This window comes from Ahaetulla prasina, chromosome 14 (genome assembly GCF_028640845.1).
Source record: "Ahaetulla prasina isolate Xishuangbanna chromosome 14, ASM2864084v1, whole genome shotgun sequence".
Classification (NCBI taxonomy): domain Eukaryota; kingdom Metazoa; phylum Chordata; class Lepidosauria; order Squamata; family Colubridae; genus Ahaetulla; species Ahaetulla prasina.
Genome location: NC_080552.1, coordinates 3,071,953 through 3,094,152, shown reverse-complemented (window position 1 = coordinate 3,094,152; position 22,200 = coordinate 3,071,953). Strand labels below are relative to the sequence as shown.

At 46.5% G+C, this 22,200-nt stretch overlaps 1 protein-coding gene across 1 annotated transcript in view; it reads right to left on the bottom strand.

Annotated features, from left to right (window-relative positions):
• The window catches only part of PRKCB (protein kinase C beta), a 272,893-nt gene that overhangs the window by 173,354 nt on the left and 77,339 nt on the right, over window positions 1-22,200 (bottom strand). Inside the window, exon 3 of the mRNA XM_058157171.1 lies at window positions 8,240-8,322. Within this exon, the coding sequence (XP_058013154.1) occupies window positions 8,240-8,322 (83 nt within the window). The remainder of the gene's footprint in view (window positions 1-8,239; window positions 8,323-22,200) is intronic.

The window sequence follows — 22,200 nt, the reverse complement described above, 5'->3', positions numbered from 1 at the left end:
TATTTAACCCAAATATTTCTTCCATCTCTACTATCTTTTGCGGCTGTATCCCCAAAGGATCTACCTAAGCCCCTAACTTCTCTTCAAAAATAGCTTTCTCTCTATTGAATCCCATTTTTTGATCTCTTAATATATATTGTCCCTTATTTGATCCATAGGTTTCTATTGTCTTCTCCTTCTTCTCTTCTTGTTTTATTTGTTGATTTATCTGTTATGTCTTTTTCTCTGTTCTTTCTATTGTCTCCTCTATTTCCTATGTTTTATGATCTTTATTCATTTTCCCTTATTGAACATTTTTTGATTTCTCCATAATGTCATGCATTAAGTCTTTTATCTCCCTCTGGTTCTTTATCAACATATCATAAGTGCTTTGGAGCATCAACACCATTTCTTTTTGAAATCCACTCATCTCCCCCGATGCAACATCTTGTCTTATTTTGATAGGTCTAAATATTGCTCACTAGCCTATCAGCGGTCTGTCACCGCCCCAAAGTCTCAATTATCTATGACCTCAGAAAGCCAGTTTAGAAACCATTTGCTCAATCCTAGCATTGCTCCTCAGGGGAATGCAATAGTTATAGTTCTTTGTATCCCACAGTTAGTCAATTAATTCCATTTAGGTAATTCAGGAAGATTTCCAAATGGCTCCTTAAGTCCGCTAAGGATCCGCTAGATCCTGGCATTTAAAAGTTGCTTTCTTTAGCTGTCTTCCATAATCTCACAGTTAAATCTCCAATAACCATGAAATAGACAGATATAGAACAGTAGATGGCATAGCAATTCTCCAGGTGTTATTTATTTACGCTTCCCCTCCCTCTTTGTCTTATCAATACTTCCCAAGGTTGTAGGAATTTAGTATATATTTTATTCACCAGTAGATGCATCTTCAGCTTAAATTTCAACATTGCACAAAGTCTGACAAATATTTATTTGTTTTTTGCAAATATTCAGACAAATAATTCCAGCCTTTTAAAATGCCTTACCAAAATATTGCCAATAAAGTTTAAAAATCCAATCTTTCTATATTTTAAAGATTTTGCACTGTCCCTTTAGTTCCTTTTCTTTTGGATCTTTATTTTTTCTCTCTAATTATTCGCTGCTTTGACAAGCATTTCAAAGAGCCTCTTTTCTAGGGTTTATTTTCTTTGGGGTTAGGTTCTAGGTAAAAAAAGAATCACCTCACCCAGTTCCAATCACTGTTCATCTACACCGCTCCAGCACATTCTTTGTTTCTTCAGCAACCCCAGCTTTATGCCAGCCATAAAGGCTGCCTTTCCTCTTCATCGCTGGATGGGAGGGAATCCCTGGATCCAGCTGGAGAGCCACTGCTCTCCGCGACCTGCAGAGTGCCCCTCTTTTCTTCATCACCCCTACAGCATGACTTTAGCCCCTTGGGGGGCCCTCCAATGAGATTTGGTGCGAGTTTGCGGAGCCCCGCTCCTCATGTCCGATCTTGCTGCAATGTCAAACTGAAAGTCATCCAATCCTATTTTAAAAGCCTCCAGTGATGGAGCATCCACAACCTCTGAAGGCAACCCATTCCACTAATTGATTGTTCTCACTGTCAGGAATGTTCTCCTTAGTTCTAGGTTGCTTCTCTCTTTGTTCAGCTTCCATCCGTTGTGTCTTGTCCCGCCTTCAGGTGCTTTGGAGAATAGATGGACCTCTTCTTTGGGGCAGCCCCTCAAATATTGGAACAGTTCTTCTTTTCATTAGACTAGACATACCCAGATGCAAAGCAGCTATCAGGCCTGGAAATCATACTAGGTCGTAGATTTCCAGACGCTGCCACATTTCTCCCCTGAGGGGAAGAAGTGGGGTTGATGGGTATGGTAACATTCTTCAAGCGGTCAAGGTCAGATTGTGTTCGCATCTGCAGAAGGAGTGGCAAGAAGAGGTTTTGAATAAAGTGGAAGAACGTTGGAACATGTGACCGGCAAAGGGATTAGGTGGGTGGGACTCTTGGGGTTTGTATAACTGGGAAAAGAATCCGGAAGTTTCAGTTTTGGAATTTCACTCATCGTGTGCCAGTTTCCTTATGCTAGTAAAGAACTTTGAAAGACAATGGCTTCAGAGGTTTTTTTATGCAGAGGAGGTTTTTCTGAAACCGTGTCAGAAGCAGGCTCTCCACAGCCTTGGCCACCAATGCCAGAAGAGGCATTTCCAAGGCAGAGCTGCACATCAATTCCTCTACTGCTTGTTCACTTGCTTTCCCTCCCATCATGCATTCCCTTCTTGGTCAACTAAGTGACACTTACCAGACCCACAGCACTCCTGCTTAGCAATGAACATTTTGAAAATCTCATTGTGCTCTTTCATTTCAGCCTTTTTTTTTTGGCCTATGCTAGCTTCCTTTTGGAAATGGTGTCTTCTTTCTACAGATTCAATTCAGGTCTCCATCTCATCTATCCATTCAAGCAGAACATAAAGAATCCCCTCAGAGCAACTCACCTGGACCAAACTAAATGTTTATGGAGATTTTCAGTCAACAGGGTCATGGTTGTCTCAAAGGTGCTTTTTCAAGAGGCAACTAGATTTTCTGGGGGGGTTTCTTTGAAGACGTTTCACTTCTCACCCAAGAAGCTTCTTCAGCTTCAGAGATGAAGAAGCTTCTTGTATCAGAAGTGAAATGTCTTCAAAGAAAAAAAACCCAGATAGTCCAGTTGCCTCTTGAAAAAACACTTTTGGGACTGGACCAAAGCACTTTTTTCTCACCCCCTGCCTCAGAGGATCATGGAAGATATGAGTTGGGAGGATTTTAAAGGTCATCTAGACCAACCCAGAGCGCAGGAATTCACTAAACCAGCACTGTGGCCTAATCACAGTCTTGTTCTTCTGAGAAGAACATTGCAGCATCATTGCAAAAAGTTTTGCAGCTGGCTTGCAAAAGTATAAATAACGCAGTAGAGTTCTCAAAACTGAAATGCCATTTGAAATGCAATCCTTCAGAATATGCAAATGGCTCTGTAATTAAAGCAAATATTACCCTCTGGTTAGGTCTGGCCTATCCAGCATATTTAGAAAGCAATAGAAGGATGGGTTAGAAAATATTTTTAAAACATGGATGGGGTTTTAGGGAGTTAATTGTTTTTGTGTTGTTATTGTTTAGCTATTTGTCTGCTTTTGAAGATTTTTAACTGTGTGAGCCACCCCAAGTAACGTAACTGTGATGCGCATTTATACCAATTGAAGAAACAAACAAACAAACAAATAATGTGGACAGAAACAATATGAACTATCAAAATTAAGGAATATTTTGTCAATCTGGAACAATGGGCAGAAACCAGCAATTTGAATTTCAACAGAGACAATGAAAAACCCTCCCTTGGGACAGGAAAAATCAAAACAACGAATTGAAGATGAAGGAGATTGTGTTTGAATAGCGGAGGCAAGACAGGAAGCGATGGAGGGAAACTAATGAAGGAGAGAAGCAATTTAGCACTAAGGAGAAATTTCCTGACAGTGAGAAGAATAAACCAGTGGATTGGCTTGCCTCCAGAAGTTATTGCTCCATCACTGAAGGCTTTCAAAAAGAGCCTAGACAACCATTTTTTTTTGAAATGATATAGGGTCTCCTGCTCGAACAGGCGGTTGGACTACAACAGGGGTCTCTAACCCTTTTGGCTTTGTGGACCACTGGGTGGGGGGGGGAGATGGTTCTGCATGAATGGTGGGTGGGCACTTGCATCTACCCCTTGCATAAATGGAACTGCAAGCGTGCACTCGCCCACCCACTCACCTGCTGCTTCCGCAGCCCGGTTCTGAACAGACCGTGGCCCGGGGATTGTGGACCCCTGGACTAGAAGACCTCCAAGATCACTTCCAACTCTGTCATTCTACTGTGTTTCCTCGAAAATAAGACCCTGTCTTATATATTTTTTTGAACCCTGAAATAAGTGCTTGGCTTTATTGCCATGCACTCAAAAGCCCGATTGGCCTTATTATCAGGGGATGTCTTATTTTGGGGAAAACATGATATGTTCTAAGAACAAATGCTGATGTTATAAAATGTTTTATAGATGGCATTTAGATCCTAAGAAGTTGGCATGTATGTATCCAAATGTGCAACCCAAATGTTGGAGATGTGATTGTGAAGATGATCATATATGGTGGACTTGTAAAAAAATTAAATCGTTTTGGATTAATTCTGAGTATTTGAAAGACTACTCACAAGAACGATACATAGTGGAATGGAGAAAATGGACTGATTATATTCAAAATAAGTATCAGACCAAAAAGTATCAAATAGCATATGAGTGATGTAGGGATTGTATTGTATTTGGGTATTAGTTTAAAAGGGGAATGGGGAGTTAAGGGATCAATGGGGGAGAAGGGATTATGGGTATGGTTTTTGTAGTATTTTAGCGTACGTTTGTTAGCTGTTAAAAAAACTGTATTTTGCTCTGGGAAGTCTCGGGGGAGGAGGGTGAAGGGGAAGGAGGGTGAAGGGGGGGAGAATTTTTTAAAACTTTTTTGTTGTAAAACTTTTTCAATTAAAAAAAAAGAAAAAGTGCTGATGAAATAATTAAGCTATAATTATTAGATTAACAGAGTTGGAAGGGACCTTATAGGCCAGGGGTCTCCAACCTTGGCAACTTTAAGACTTGTGGATTCTGGGAGTTGAAGTCCACAAGTCTTAAAGTTGCCAAGGTTGGAGACCCCTGTTATAGGTCATCTAGCCCAGCCCCCCGCCCAAGCAGGAGACCCTACACAATTTAGACAGATGGCAGTCCATCCTCTTCTTGAAAGCTTCCAGTGATGAAGCTCCCACAACTTCTGAAGGTAACTTCTGTTCCATTGGTTGACGATTCTCACTGTCAGAAAATTCTTCTTAATCTGATCAGTAAATTCATTATTTGAAGGCATGTTGACTGGGAAACTGAGCTCAAATGGGTGCTGGGCTAGGAGAAGAACCCATTTCTCAGGGGTCAACCCTGAGTCTATACCTCCAGACTGTGCATGATAGCACTAAGGGAAGTTACAGTGGTGAAAAATATGGTCTCACATTTCAATGCCACTCCTCAGGAATATGTGATTGTTTTGATTTGCACAAAATCTCATCCTTTACACGGCAGAAATTGTACTCCTTTGTACAAATAATTAGGGAGTAACCACAAGCTCTGAGGTTTGATGACTATCAAAAGGAAACATTTTAAAATAACTCTTTAAAATGAAAGATGAAGCTGTTTTGTTCTTAGAGTGACATCCTCCGCAGCAAAAGATGTTCTATTTGAAAGTAAAGATAGATTTCTTGGATTTGACTGGTTAACAATGGTGGCTTCCTTGACATATTTTGACTTTTAAATCAGCTAAAACTGGATTTACAAGGCAGTAAAATTAGTGCTCTTAAAGTTCACAAAAAAATTGAAGTAACAATATGAAAATTTTGTTTATGGACAAAGCAAGTTGACAAGAGAAATATTAAATATTTTTTTCAGCATTAACTGAATTACAGGAGAAATATGGTGAAACTAATACATGAGATATGATTTCTGTATGAACCTATATCAAACCAAAATGAGTATTTTCCTTCAACTGATGCTAGAAAAAATATACATTAACAACCCGTTTATCATTAACCCCAAGATGAGAAAAATACCACTGTCTATATCAGATGCAAATTCATTAATTGAATTTGCCCGTGATATTGCCTTAAAGGAAATATTGAAAACATGAATATTCACTGCAGAAAATATGACTTCAGTAACAGAGTTATTAGTACTTGGAACACACTACCTGACTCTGTGGTCTCTTCCCAAAATCCCCAAAGCTTTAAACAAAGACTATCTACTATTGATTTCACCCCATTCCTAAGAGGTCTGTAAGGGGCATGCATAAGAGCACAAACGTGCCTACCGTTCCTGTCCTACAGTTCCCTTTGATTGTAATCCAATTCGTATAGTTATTACATACTTATGATTATATTTATGCTTATATATCATATAGTTATTTCATGCTTATGCTTATATATACTGTTGTGACAAATAAAATAAATAAATAAATAAATAAAAATAAGAGTCACCTTGACTCTCTTTCTCCCACACAAGCTATCTAAGCTTTGTTCTCTCTTGGTCTTCTGGAATGCCTCCTTATACCACCACCACCCTTGCTGGGAATGAGGAATGGGGAATGGAGCAGTTCGAGTCAACAGAAGTGGTTTCCCCAGAGCAGAGCGGCCTCACGGAGCATCAGAGATGCCGCACTCTGATGGAAGGTGGCCTGGGGCGGGTCAGTGGAGGACCCGTCATCTGATGACCCAGAAGCATCTTGACATTGGAGAGTGGCAGCATCTGTCTCCGGGCCAGGAGGTGGAGAGAGGGAGAGGAGGGTGGGTGTGTGTTGCAAGGCCAGATTCAACTAGAGTCAAAAATGCCATGACCTTCATTCACATCCTTCAAGTACCTTCCCTATATCCAGCACAGAAGCCCTTGCAGGATCCCCTAATCTGCTCAAGGTAGAGGATCAAGTAAGCAGGAGGGGAAGGAAGGGAACTGCAGGGGGAAAACTCTCTTTTCCCCCCCCCAACTCCCTGCTTCCAGGTGGGAAAGCAACAAGAGTGTCAGCCTCCACTCCAATTTTCATATACTTTTGAATGACTATACCAGTAGATAGAATGTAAAATGTTTATTGTTTAAACTGTAAGGAAATGAGATGTGTCGTGCCTCCGTCCAGGGTGAGGGAGAGGAGCCTATTACTTATGTCGGCTGACATAACAGGTGGGAGGGATAATTAACTATTAATAATTTAGATAATTTAATTGGTGGAGAGAGCGGTGGAGGCTTCAGGGTGCCCTGGGTTGACCAGGCACCCCACCTTGGTCAACATTTTAAAGACCTTCTCCACACCTGCCTGGCAGCTGGCCTGTGAGGACAATCATCTGGCTGTATTTTGGTCTGCTCATCACCAAAGAGACTAAAAATAGAGGGAGAACAGCGGCTCATCAGCACCTCCCCATCAATCACAGTGGCAGCCTCTGAAATTAGCTCTCCCCCACTGACAGCACATGCTTCAAAGAGGGTGTGTGTATGTGTCTTGCCTTGCTTGGTGCCCAGAATGTGAATTCTCTCCAGATTTTCTAAAGACTGCTGAAAGCAGAATCTGTGTTTTTATTGTTAAATTAATTGCTGGGTTTCTAACTCAAAGGGCCCCGAGGTACCATTTATAGATATGTATAAACGTTTGGAGTATGACAGGAGAAAAATGGGAGGGTTTGGCTCCAAACTTATTTTGCATTTCCTCCTAAACTTTCAAAACTCTAAATGTTTAATTTGCCTTTTTGGGCATTTTCCAATCAGCCTGAAGAGTCCTCTTTCGTTGCTCCCCCAGGGATGGGTTGCCACGAGCACGTCTGGATCAAACCATCCATTGCAAATCATGGCTCCATCTTGGGTGGTTTGGCCATATTCTGCAGACCGCTCCCAAGCATGGCAGGTGGGTTCTGCAGGAAATGGAGGAGGGGACCAGGAAAACAGCCCCTGGGCAGAGAGGATCCTTTTGGCATGAAAGGTGGACTCTGCCATTCATCCTGGCATGTACTCAGAACAATATTTTAAAAACCAAACCTTGAATGTAGAAAGTATATCTGGGGACAAGCTGGGAATGGGCTAAAGGGGCTGAAGGCAAGAATATCACAATGATGCCAGGACCATGTGATCAAAGCCCCCCCCCCTCTTTTAAACATCAGGACTCTCCTCCCTCTGCAGACACACCTGTAAATTAAGATAATTTGGGGGGGCTGAAATTCACCAGGTGTCTTGATCCTGGATAGCCCTCAATTCTGTTCTCCAAGCTTAGCTTTCCCTTCTTTTTTGCAGATCAGCCTCACGCGCGCACACACACACACACACACACACACACACACACTCACACACACACACTACACACACACACACACACACACTCCACAAGGCACTTAAATGGAATTAAGGATACCAGCTGCAAAGGCTGTTCAAAGACTGAACATTCAAGTCTGTAGTGAACTTTCCTCCTGTTCAAATCAAAGCACACGAAATGTGCAATTTTGATTTACCCACGTACATTCTGCCTTTAGATCATATAAATCACACACTCGCTTCCCCTCCAGGGAGGATGCCCCCAAAGCACACACACACACACAGACACACACACACACACCCGAGCATCCCCAGCTGGCAATGGGCTCCATGGTGTCAACCACAACCCCAGGCTGGCCCTCAACCGTCCCCTCCCCCCTTCCGGCCAGCTCTGCTGGTTTACTCACGTCGGAGGCAGGTCCCTTGTCGGCCCCCGGGCAGGAGAAGGTAACAAACTCATGGCACCTCTTGTGGACAACGAAGCAACAAACTGCAATGAGAAAAGTAAGGATGCAGGTTAATGGGGGGCCCGTGAGGTGTCGTCAGTCCAGTTTAGGGATAATCCTTGGGGTACCCCATGTCATCCCTGCCAGATTGTTTACTGCATTTCCTGTGGCTGACATCCTGATTTTGCATTTAATGTGGATTTGTACGGCAGAAGTAATTTCTTTTCCTGTCTTTTAAAAAATAAGATGAATTGCTTTAATTTACAAATGCAACAAGATTATCCCTCAACTTTATGTGGAGTGTGTGTGTGTGTGTGTGTGTGTGTGTGTGAAAAAAGACCTTGCAAGAATGGAGAAATCCATTCATCTGTGTAAATTAGTGGCAAGCAAAGTCAAGCTCTGCGGGGCCTTTGCTAACTCTAGTGACCATGGCCCACAGCCAAGATGGATGGGAACTGTAATCATCCCAGTGCCAAAGAAGCCCACCATCAAGGAACTGAATGACTACAGACCAGTTGCTCTAACATCTGTAGTCATGAAAACCTTTGAAAGGCTAGTGCTTTCCTACCTGAAAACCATCACGAATCCGCTTTTAGACCCCTTGCAATTTGCATACCGAGCAAATAGATCAACAGATGATGCTGTTAATATGGCTCTGCACTACATCCTACAACATCTTGAGTCTCCAAAGACCTATGCAAGGGTCCTCTTTGTAGACTTTAGTTCAGCATTCAATACCATCATTCCAGACATTCTTCTAACTAAGCTAAACCAGCTACAGGTACCGGAACAGACTTGTAAGTGGATCACAAGCTTCCTAACAAACAGGAAGCAGCAGGTGAAGCTAAGCAAGATCACATCAAATACCTGTACAATTAGCACAGGGGCCCCAAGGCTGTGTGCTCTCCCCACTTCTCTTCTCTCTGTATACCAATGACTGCATCTCCAATGATCCATTTGTTAAGCTACTGAAGTTCGCAGATGACACAACAGTGATTGGTCTCATTCGAGACAATGACGAATCCGCATATAGACGAGAGGTCGAACGACTAGCCTTGTGGTGCAACCAAAACAATCTGGAACTGAACACATTCAAAACCGTAGAAATGGTGGTAGATTTTAGGAAAAACCCTTCCATACTTCCACCTCTCACAATACTTGACAACACAGTATCAACAGTAGAAACCTTCAAATTTCTGGGTTCTATCATATCGCAAGATCTCAAATGGACAGCTAACATCAAAACATCATTAAAAAAGGACAACAAAGAATGTTCTTTCTGCGCCAACTCAGTAAGCTCAAACTGCCCAAGGAGCTGCTGATCCAATTCTACAGAGGAATTATTGAGTCTGTCATTTGCACCTCTATAACTGTCTGGTTCGGTTCTGCAACCCAACAAGAAAAACACAGACTTCAGAGGATAATTAGAACTGCAGAAAAAATAATTGCTACCAACTTGCCTTCCATTGAGGACCTGTATACTGCATGAATCAAGAAGAGGGCCGTGAAAATATTTACAGACCCCTCGCATCCTGGATATAAACTGTTTCAACTCCTACCCTCAAAACGACGCTATAGAGCACTGCACACCAGAACAACTAGACACAAGAACAGTTTTTTCCCGAAGGCCATCACTCTGCTAAACAAATAATTCCCTCAACACTGTCAGACTATTTACTGAATCTGCGGTAATTAATTTAATTTAATTAATTTAATTAATCGTTTCATAGTTCCCATCACCAATCTCTTTCCACTTATGACTGTATGACTATAACTTGTTGCTGGCAATCCTTATGATTTATATTGATATATTATCATCAATTGTGTTGTAAATGCTGTACCTTGATGAACGTATCTTTTCTTTTATGTACACTGAGAGCATATGCACCAAGACAAATTCCTTGTGTGTCCAATCACACTTGGCCAATAAAATTCTATTCTATTCTAATCCTAAACATTTGGAGATTGAGGAAAGAGGCCCAAGGGATGCGGTTAGATCAAGTTGTTTGTTTGTTCGTTACTCTAATCCAAACAACAGTTTTAGCAGATTCATATTAATCCAGACTCGGCCCTTTGTGCCCAGGAACAATAAGGAAACAAAAGGCAGAGACTGGTTTTTATCCAGGACTCCACAAACTCTGGAGTGAGTCCGTTGCTTAAATCTGCTGACAAATTACACAAAACATCTGGCTCTCCTTCTGCACTTAACCAGCATTGCAAATCACTGACTTGTCCAGAGAGACCTACAAATCCACATTTGCAACGATGGGTCTGTGGGCTTTTACCACCCCAGCTACCCCTGTGCCAGGAGCAGAGGGACAACCATACTTACCTATTTTATTTTATTTATTTTTTTAGTGTATGGCACATGTTAGCCAGGGATCACGAAGGGGACTGGCTGCCTCAGTGAAAGGAATTTTTTCAGGAGGTGTTGTCTTTTACCTGTGGGAAGCCCGAACACCAGTAGGCATTTTGGGGAAGTTCTTTTCTTGTCCCTACGCAGTTTGTTCGCTCCTGGGAATCGAACCACCAAGCTGCAGACCTTAGCGGTGCACAAGCCCAGCATCTTACCACATGAGCCACCATGGTAACGGTATTTTTTTAAAAAAACTTATTTATTTGGATTTGCCCTGTGGTGTGCTTAGATCTGGTCTACAGGGCCACCCTGGAAACAGTGAGGGACTGGCCCGTGGTGACTCTGCCAGTGAAAACTGGCTCCCGAGCGCCATTTCCAGCTGCGACGGCCTCCTGTAGCCCTCTGCCAGTGAAAATGGAGTTCAGGAGAGCCACTCTGTTTTGCTGGTAGAGGGTTGCAGGAGGCCGTCGCAGCTGGAAACAGAGCTCAGCAGCCTGTTTTCCCTGGCAGAGAACTTGGGTTGCCACAGGTACCTTCAATATAAGTGACATTGAGCAGGTCATGCCCGCTCTGGCCACACCCAGCCCAGCCCCCTGAGGTCAAACACAACCCTGATGTGGCCCTCAATGAAATCGAGTTTGACAACCCTGCACTAAACCAAAGCAATTAAACGTAAATGAAAACAAGATCGCAAGAGGACTAAAATCAGAATGATATACACGGTGCAGCCAACACGTGCAGGCTCCCTGCGGCCGGTACTGTAGGCGAACATCGGTTGAAGAGGAAATGCAGATGAAAGTGGACATGCATAAAAAATGAGCTTGGCTCTCCCAGTTCAAAGCCTCTTGCAAATGCCAAAACTGGCACAGCCAGCCCACTTTGGAATCTAGGGCTGCCCTCCTAGCTGAGCCACCCAGGGCAGATTGGGAGTGAGTCGCCATCTCAGCAATCAATCAATCAATTGATCAGGCCGTTCTTGCCACCAGGCTGGCCATGGTGAAGGGAAGCCATTCCATTCCCAAGGGAGCTCCAGCTGCATCCGGGCAGCAGAAGCCCCCGGCTGCAGCCTGAATGGTTCAATTGGCCCGCAGACTTTTCTGGGCAGAGGCAAGGATGCAGAAGTGTGCCATGTAGAGGCTTCCTGGCACTGTGTCTCCTCCTGCTGTCCCTTGTCTTCCTGGCATCCAAGCAGAGGCCAGTGGGAAGAGAGGGGAGAGCATGTCAGATGGTAGCGGATCAGCAGAGAATCCACCCCAGGAGATAGTCAATTCTGTACGACAGTGTCAGGCTGCCTCTGATTATATCTAGGAAAGAATACACCTTGACTTCATTTGCAAATAAAGAAAAGTACTTTTACTAGTTACATCTGGATAGCAGCAGTGCTAAATTGAATCTGAGACAAAATATGGCTAACATTTCATATCCCCCATTTGTCCCTCCTCCCTCAGGAGGTCAGGCTGGTCTGGTTCAATGCCAGCTCCTTCTCGGGCCCCGTGGTATTCTTCCTCCGCCGGTCTCTAGCTGTCAATCATCTCAGGAATGCAGTGTCTGTTGAAAAAGCCCACGCTCTTAACATTCAGCCGTTAATCACCCCTCCCCCACTGTTATGTCAGACGACACTCTTAAAGGGCCCTCTTCCCTTACCCTGTATGGGGCAATGATACACCTTACATCCTTAACTATTTTACATTACAGAAAGAACCCTTTTACATTCTAACTACTGAATATAAATGGTACAAAAATTATGTGAGGATTGGAGTGGAGGCTGACAGACGGCCTTTTACATGTGACGCTAAACGCTGCCTCTCCCTGGATCATAACTGCATCCATCCAGGATGCTTCCTTGACGCCAAGAGCCCTTGTCCAAAAACTCCCTTCCTGCCCAGACCCAGGCAGGGCACCACTTGGCGATTGGGTGGCCCTGAGAATAAGAATTGGAGACGGTCGTTGCACAGCTCCTGGTACCGAAAGGATCCTTCCCAGCTTCCAGATACAGACTGTGTACAGGTAGTCCTCGACTTACGACCACAATGGAGCCCCAGGTTTCTGTTGCTAAGCAAGACAGTTGTTAAGTGAGTTTTGACTCATTTTACGACCTTTCTTGCCTCTGTTGTTAAGTGAATCGTTGCCGTTGTTAAGTTAGTGACACGACTGTTAAGTGAATCTGGCTTCCCCATTGACTTTGCGTGTCAGAAGGTCACAAAAGGGGATCACGTGACCCCCCCAGGACACTGCGACCGTCATAAATATGAACCAGTTGCTAAGCATCTGAATTCAGATCATGTGACCCTGCGGAAGCTGCAATGGTGGCAAGTGTGAAAAAGTCACGTCAGTTTTTCCAGCGTTGTAACATCGAATGGTCGCTAAACAAGTAGTTGTAAGTTGAGGATTACCCGTAGAGACATCAATAGGAGAGGTCTAGAAAACAGGCTGCCTCTCACCCGAGATGGGCTTTTCAGGGACTCAACCCCCAACCCCCACCCCAGCATTTGTGGCTACTTGGGGAAGCCCGAAGGGTTCTCCCCCCACCCCCACCCCCATGGCAGCCCAACCTCTGCAGCTGCAAAATACATCCAAGGCATCTCAAGCCATCATGAAGATCTCTTGGATAAATTACTGGGTTCCCATCCTTCTCAGTTTCTCAAAGAGGAAGGCAATCTGCTTTCCTGATCTCCCTTCCCCACCCACCCACCCACCCCCGTGCTGAGCCTGCCCTTCTCAGCTTGGCCAAGCTGCTCTACCCAGCCTTGGGGGTCCCATTTTGGGACGTTTTCATGGCTTGCTAACATAAATTACCTTTCCTAAAGTATCAGCTGCCTTTGCAGCCTGGGGGCCTTCGGGTGGTGAAAAGGATGTTTAAAAAAATTATCTTCCTCTAGTGGCTCGTCAAGTGAAGATGCCGTGAGGAAGCAGCTACTGGGTGGATCACATCTGCATTCACATACACACACACACACACAGAGTTTTCAAGACCTTCGTTCCCCAATGCTTTTTACTTTGGCCAGTCTTGGAAACATGTCAGTTTCAATTCTATCAGAATGTCTCAGCAATTCTATTTGCATTGCTCTGTTTTATTTATTGATGGTTTACATCCATGTAGTGAACAAGCAGCTTTTCCAAGCAAAATTTGTTCCGGAACAGGCTAGTTGAAAAGGGGAGTGAGCCCCTGTATTTTCTCATAATTGTGTGCAAAGGCCACTAAAACTGAGCAAACACATTTTCCCCTGGCCTCCTTATTGTGGTTGAAATGCAGCAGCCTGATCTCCTCCCTCCTTTGCACTACTATTTTTTTAAAACATGACAGCAAAGATGAGGGAAAGGAAGGGGAAGCCCCTGAGCAGCATTTCCAAGTTTTCTCCCTTATACAGTCAGGAGGGTCCCCAACCACCAGAAACAAAGAAGGAAGGGAAGCAAGGAAAGGTTCCCGAGAGACTGTCTGTAAACAGGGCACCTCCTCATTCAGAGCTGTCAAACCGTGGGAGAGAAATGACTGGTGGCAGGAGATCCTTTGTTCTCTGCAGAAGACAGAAAGGGAGGAGACCAGCCCACTGCAGGATACACCTAAACATCTTCTGACCAGGGAGACCAGCAATGGTGAGATTCAGCCGGTTCGGGCGATCTGGTAGTTAAATTGCTGGCTGGCTCCATCCCTTCCCGCCCTGCCCCTTCCAGGAGTCCCCACACGCCCCATTTTGGCTCCCACGTAAAGTGCAGGGAGGCTTCAGGCAGGCCTCTTAGGCCCAAAACGGGGCGTGCGGGGTGTGCCCCCCCCCCGCAGCCTGTTTTTGCTCTCAGGGGTTTGCAGGAGGCCGAGTGCTGCCTGTCACACACCCCTGGCCACGCCCACCATGGCCACACCCACCCAGCTGGTCATTAGGGCAGAGAAGCGATTGTTAAATGATTTGAATCCCACCACTGGAGACCATCTACATTGCTCCATGTACCACAGCCAAGTGGGAGAGGATGGCTGATGCAAGGGGAGACTCCGGAGGGAAGGAAGTTGTTTGGGGAGGAGGAAGCCAGCTGGGAAGCTTCTGCCTGGGCCAACCTATAGAGACAAGGGTGGACCTCAGTTGGACAGCCCATGCAGGAATTATCTCGCTGCCAAGGAATGAGTGGGCTTGTTGGAGATTGAACAAGAATGTTGCCCCATTCGGAAAGGAGAGGAAGAAGAAAGGGGAAAGAGAGAGGGTTAGAAAGGGTGGAAGAAGAGAGGAGTGGGGAAGGAAGAGAGGAAGTAGAAAAGTGAAGGAGAGGAAGGATGGAGAAAGTAGAAGAAGGTAGAGAAGGGAAGAGGAAAGGTTGTGTTAAGGAAAGAAGTGGTAGCTGAGCAGGCCCAAATAAGTAACAAATGAAAGTTAATGATTGATATTGAATAAGAGACTGTACATTGAATATGTTGATGGGAAATGGAAATAAAACTTTTTTATAAAAAAAAAAAAAAGAATGTTGCCCCACTTGGACACATGTGTTTGCAATAGCCTGACAGTCTAGTCCATGGGCATCAAACTGGCAACGCCATGTTGTCGTCACGTGACATATCACAACTTTTTTTCCCCTTTGCTAAACTGGGGGTGGGCGTGGCCAGCGCATGATGCATCCAGCCCGTGGGCCGCGAGTTTGTCACCTCAAGAGTCTTGATTGAGACTCTCAATCAAATCTTTGTATATATTACTCTGCCATTGAGGCAGGCTGTGTTTTCCTCAGACCAGTCCGTGTTCTTTTGAATCGCATATCTACTACGTGGAGCTGAGGGAAAGGGTTCTCTGGGACCTTCTCTTGGCTGACAAGCTAGTCCATCAACACTGTAGGTTAGGGAGTTCCAATCTTGAACTTTAAAATGTGTGGACTTCAACTCCCAGAATTCCCCAGCCAGCATGAGCAATTATGGGAGTTGAGGTCCACACATCTTCAAGGTGCCAAGATTGGGAACACTCCAGTAGGAAATTATCCAGAACCAAAGACAAGATACAGAAGAAGGAAAGAAACAATGTATACAACATCAACTGTAACAATTGCAACCAATTCTAATGGGACAAACATCAGTCAATTGAAAACCCAGAATCCATGATCCCACATCCCTAATCTCTACCCACACTGACACTGAACAGCACCAATTCAATTGGAGCAATACAAGAATCATCGGCCACGCTACCATCTGCCTCGCTTGTGAGTTCATCGAAGCCTGGCACTCCACAAGCAATTCCAGCAACAGACACATCGACCTACAACCAGCCTGCAAACCCCTCGGAATTGAAATCCACCACAAAGCCAACCAGCGATGGCACCGACCATCAACCAACCCATGCAACCCCTCCCCCTACCAGCAGTTCACCGCCCAATGACCCTCACTGGACATGACTTCCCCATCGCAAGACCCACCACAAGATCCTCACCTGATGTGACCCACACCTGACCCATCACAAAACCCTCACCTGACGTGACCTCCACATCACAAGACCTTCTGACTAGACAAAGGCCTTATAAGCAGAGGAACACCAACACTACATTCCCTAAACTCTGCTGAAGACGTTACCTAGCCTGGTAACCAAACGTTCAAAAGCCAACCCACAAGCTCAGAGAATGAACCTCCATCCTCATTGGGAACTCCGGCTATGGGCTCCAGTACTCCTAGGTTGGAAGACTGGATGGCCTTGCAACAGATGAACAAGCCCCTTATGGTCAGAGACTGTGAACGGATCGTTAGGATGAAATGAGGTTCATTCATTCATGCATATGAATATGAGATACGCAGGTCAAACGATCCTGAGGTGGCCTCCAGAGGGTCTGGCAGCTTTCATCAGAATGACCAAAATGTCTGCCCTTCGCGGGTGTGTCTGTGGTGTTGCTCAAAGAGACAGAAAGGGTGGGTGGGGGGTTTGGGATGTGACACAGCTGCTTCCATCAGCCTGATCCCCCCGGCCCACAGTTGGGGATATTCTGATGAGAAGCCTCTGCATATTCTTTGCTCTCCCCTGTTTTTCTATCTCCATTGTTTGTTCTGTTTAGTTAAATAAGAGGATTGCTTTTTTTTTTAAAAAAAGTGTCCTTTCAATAGGAAAATAGCAGGTAAAATTGGAAAGGTTTTTTACTGCAGGAATCAGATCATCCATCTCCAGTTCTGGATCCCCAGTTAGCAGCTAAACTCCCACCGATCTTGGCTTCTGTTCGGGGTTAAAGGCAAAATCCCCAGCCCTGCTGAGGACCTTCTTAAGGTCTAGTTATGTCCTTAAGTGGTTTTAACTCTCGTGGTAACTGCAGGAAGAACCCAACAAATATTAGAAAGTGTTTGGAAGCCAGGGAGTAGTCTGCTCCTGTTCAGCATAAAAACAGGTGGCAGTTTTATCCGTTGCACATAAAAACCAGGCAGAGCTTCACTCACTATCATACATCTTGACTTTTCTGACTATGCCCTACGGACACCCCACTGGGGGTCCAGGAAAGCAGAGGTTGTTTTCCCCCAAATGGCAAAGGATGTTATCCCTGGCAGAAGCTGCTTCAGAGAACCTGCGTTATTTGGATATCTATTTCATCTATTTCAAGGCTGGCTTTTTGCTTTTTGCAGAACCACTTCCTGTTTTCAACAGACCATCTCAGGTTTGCCTTTGGGAGAAAGCAGCCGCCCACAAGACCAGCAGGTGCTTCCTTTGGCCCACCCAGCCACGACCGGTGCCTAGCGGTGCCCCGAGACTGTGATGCCAGGCAGCAGGGCATCAACGGGGAAGCAGAAAAGGGAGGCTGGGGAGTCCAACCCAGCCACTGGTCTGCAACGGGCTCAGCTGGAGTCCACCAGGCAGCCAAGAGTGAACGCCTTGTTAGCTGACACAGCTAACCCCACTGCAGAGACCAAGCGCTGCCCGCAGACTCTGAGTTCAAGCCTGGAAAGGAAGCCAAAGGCCAAAATCCAAAATAAACTCAGACAGATCCTGTCGTCTCCCCCTCCCCCTCCAACAGCAGGGTCTGGGAAATCTGTATCAAGCGTGGCCACGAAGCCTCTGCAGCTTTGCCAAATTCCTTTTAGATTTCTCAGGGCAGGCAGGAATCCAAGGTGTGACTTCAGCAAACAAGATGAGACTTTATATAGGCCATGGGGTGTGGCTCCATGACTCAGCACTTATCCAGTCCTGCCCCTCCCTTCCTTTTGCTGACGTCGCCTCTCTATTCTCCGGAAGCGGGGATCCATCCAGTGTGAACTCCCTTCCTCCTGATCTGCTGCTGGCAATTCTAGCACGTGGCTGGCTTCATGCTCACACGATGTAGGAGTGAGGTTTGTTTGTTCATTCCTGACATTCTGTCCAGGCATGGTGCCAGGGCTGGGGGCTAGAGGCAAGCCAGGCCGTTCCACTTCATTATCAGACTCTGAATCGGATAGCAGGAGATGGGAGGGGCCTGGCTGAGGAGAGGAGGGAGGACAAGGCACAACAGATCCAGTTGTTGGTCAATTAGCAGAAGGCAACGTGGTTCACAATGGCAAATGCATTTATGCTCCTGGAAACTCCTGGGGCACACTTGCCCGCTGTACATGGTAGTGTTTACAGCAGGGTGCCATGGGTGAAAGAAAGCAGCAGGCTGGCAGGGAGAAGGAGCAGACGAGGGCAAAATATGGTTGAAAAGATGGGAACTGGGAAGAACTGGAGGTTTCTGCCAAGGTCCGACCCCATCTCAGGCTGCAGCCTTTCCCAAAACGCTTTCTGGGTTAACTAAATATGGGGAACCCCCAGGTAATTAAAGGAGCTGAGTCCATGCAGCAAGGATATTGCAAACTAAGATGATTATTAATCAAGTTTAATGTGCACTCACCTCTCCAGTGGGGCTAATGAGTAGGTTTAAGACTGTTGCTTAAATGATATATAGAGGTAAATAACAGCAGTAGACATATCTGCACTCCCCACCCCCATTGGATACATCATCCCTTTCCCCCAGATGGTGTCTTAAATGGGTAGGAAATGATCGCCTGGTGGCCTCCTTCTCATTTGTTCATCTTTGTGTTACATACATAAAACTGATAAGAACCTAAAGCCCCTCCCCTGGGGGCTGTCCATGGGACTTGTGTCCAGCAGCTCCAAAAAGTTCTGATTGACTGAGTGGCTGATTGGCCGCTAATGCGAATTCCTGCCTGTTGTTCCCTTGGTCCCGGCTCTTAATCCCATTCTGCCGGTTAACTGCTCCTGCTGTTTGCAGATGTTTCATAAATAAACATCAGGCTTTATTATATTTTAGCTGAGCTGAGTGGCGTGGCTGCTTGTTCTGATCTGGATGGAGTGTGCTAGGCATAAATTAAGCTGGAAAGTACCCACAGTAATTTTCCAACATAGCCAGTCTTTTTCTCCCCACGTGCTCACAATCACAGCTCTGCAGAATGCGCTGGGGCCCCAAGGCGAGGATGTGCTTTTGCAGGTAAAGGTTGGATCTCACACCTTACTGGGGAGGGGGGGGCTGAATTAAGGCTGCCACGCATTAGCACTCCCTCCCAGCGGGCAGAGAGTTTTTTTCCCCAGAATTTCACAATTCAACAAAGTGGAAAGCAAATGTCGACAGCAAAGGTAACCTTTATAGAAAGTGCTAGGGGGAGCACGGCTGGCTGGGGAATTCTGGGAGTTGAAGTCCACCCCCCTCCCTTCAAGTGGCCAAGGATGAGAAACTCCGTTCTGGGGAGTTTCGTAGAGGGCAGCTTTTCCCAGCCCTGTAAGAACTTTAAACTGGAAATTCTGCTAAGGGACGAAAGGAGGGGTGTGCCCTGATATTGGGGCCTCAAAAGACAGTGGGGTGAGGAATGGCTTCCAAAGACACACACTCCTCCATATAGCTTTGCCACTTTCATCTCGCTTGGAGCCCCCCAAGGAAAATCTTCAGTTCCTGGCCCTCCTTCGCCAATACCCTGATGGGAAATGTGATGCTTAGCTCCTTCCTATACATCTCTGCAGCCCCAAGGATGGGGCAGGATTTGCATTCAGGTCAAGACAGTACAGCAGATCTCTACTTCTAAATCATTTGGCCCATTATTTCCTGGCCCCAACGGAGGACTCGTCTTTCAGAGGCTGCGCAGGAGCCAAAAGGAGCCGTGTGGCACGAAGTCAAAGGGCACCGAAGTGCAGATCAGCAGGCTAGGAGAGAATCAGGGGCTTCACCCGCCCTCCATGCAGACCTGGAAGAAGCTCCAGAGTTGATCATCGGGGGAAGCCATTCTTCACCCCACCGCAGAGGCTGGACGTTGGGCGCCAACTCGGATTCACACCTGCCCTGAGGTTCTCCTGCTACCTTGCATGAGGTTGGGGCAGCTGGTCCTCTCCTTGCCTAGTGGACGCTTCCCGAGCAGGAAAAACCTCGGCTGGCCTTCTCTGCCTGCCAAGACAAGGACAAGGGGCCTCCCTGGGGAAGCAGGACACCTTGCCGCATCTTGTAAATTCTTCCCCCACCCCCTTTTAAAATGTTCATGAAGGTTTAAAGGCTTGGCGGGCAAGTGAAGGGGGAAGAGAACTGGGATGGCTGCAGACAAAGTCCTCCTTGTGTAATCCTCCAGCCTAATTCATCAAATGTCACCATCGTCCATCTGGACCCCTCCCACCTCGCATTTTCCCAAGGCTTCGTTTCTTGTTTCCACAAAAAAGAAAATTGTTCAGGAGAAAAAATGTTGTTGTGCGGCACACTTCCTTTGGACCGGTGAGGGTGATGCCCTCCTTGTGGAAACTCACCCAAATGTTATCTTCTGCAGGCCAAACAGACCTGAGTGGCTGATGCCACCCACCCACTGGGCCTTACCAAAGGGGTCGCCTCTTCATCAATTTTGTTGCTGCTCAAGGGCAGGACCAGGGGCCCATCCTCACCCTTGAAAAACGCCACTTCCCCCAGTGACTGACACACAATCCAAGGAACGACTCCAATTCTCCATATTGATCCAATGTCCGATTTGAAAGAAATCTGGACATTGCAGCAAAGGCTTCCATGCTTTGCTGGACTTTGGAACAAGCCGCCGCTGCAGTTTTCCTGCCCCCCTGCCAAATCCTGCAGGTAGATCCCAGACTCCGGACTAGTTGCCAGTCTAAAGCCAGAGGGCAGAGAGGCGGTGGGTGGGGGACGACAAGTAAGGCTCTCGTTCTTTGCCCCCCCACACACACTTGAGAGCTGCACCACCGGAGTTCCTGCAGCAGCTCAGAGATGGGTCTGCAGAGGGTCAGGCAGTGAATCAGCCTCATGTTCCTAGAGGACTCGGGAACCCCACTTCATGGAAAGGAAGCAACTCCCCCTCCCTCTTCCCTCCTCTCTCTCCCTCTCCCTCCATAGCCCCTCTGCAACGGAGCCTTGCAAAGAATCCCACCACTCTTCTCTTTTTACAGGCCTTGCTTCCATCGCTTTTGGGTGAGAAAGGAGCAGAGGCATCTTTCCTTCCTGCTGCCCTGGAAGAGGAGCCACAGGGGACCAGCCAGGTTCTGCTCACGCGCCAGAGCTCCAAAGGATCATCCCCCCCCCCCAAGAGATCAGCCATAAAGAGGCACCTGCTTGAGAGAATCGTGGGCCACCCGTGGGCTTTGAGGGGGCACTGCTACTTTTGCAGAGTGGGTGCTTTGTTGCCGCCTGAAGAGGGGGAGCTGGGGGGAGGGGGTTGCTGCTGTTTCTGAGCAAGGAATGGCAGTCCGGTTCTGACATGCTTCTCTTCTCTGGGGTATTTCTGAATAAGAAGAAGGCCCCCATGAAACGGCTCAGAGTCGGAATGTTTTGGGGCTGTGACAAGCCATTTTTCATTCATTTGGCCTCTTCTAACTGTGCAAACCTGTTGATTACTCATCAATCCTGGGGACAGAACAGTTTCATTTCAAAAATGTGTTTTCTATTCTGATTTCAGGGTGAAAGAAAGAAGCCTCTTGTCCCCTGAAGTCCTGCTGTACTATAAATCTCACCCTCCCAGCCTTTGCCCATCTCTGCCGTCCAGAGAATTGGCAGCAACCCTGCCCCAGCTGCAGCCAAGAGCAGGCCCACCTCTGAGGGCCCCCAGCCTCCTTGCCCCTTCTCCTCAGTCGCCAATGGGAGTCATGGAAAGGCCCAAATTAAACCCAAGAGCGGCCTTAGGACAGCCAGTGGAGAAGAAGCCGGGCTGAGGCCCTTTGAAGAAGCTGTCACGGAGGACAGCCAGTTTGCCTGCGGGTGAAAGCTCCAGGCGGCTGTGAATTCTAGTCCTCACTTTGCCATGAAAGCCAGCTGGGTGACTTTGGGCCAATCACCAGGAGACGGTGAGTTCTAATCCTGCCTTAGGCATGAAAGCCAGCTGGCTGACTCTGAGCCAGTCCCTCCCTCTCTTTCAGCCCAGCCCACCTCACAGGGTGGTGGTTGTGAGGAAAATAGGAGGAGAAAAAGAGTATTCCATATGTTTGTCATCTTAAGTTATTTGTGGCCTTGCCACTCTTCCCTCTCTGCCCCCAGCCTGCCACTCCTGAATAACTAGCACAGCCAATATTTATGGGTGAGACGGCCTGGCTCACACACCCTGGTGGGGGGGGGCTTCTGCAGGTTCTCCCACACCGGTGAGCCTATGGTCGCCAGTGTCCACGGCTGCCCATGGACCGGCCCTTGT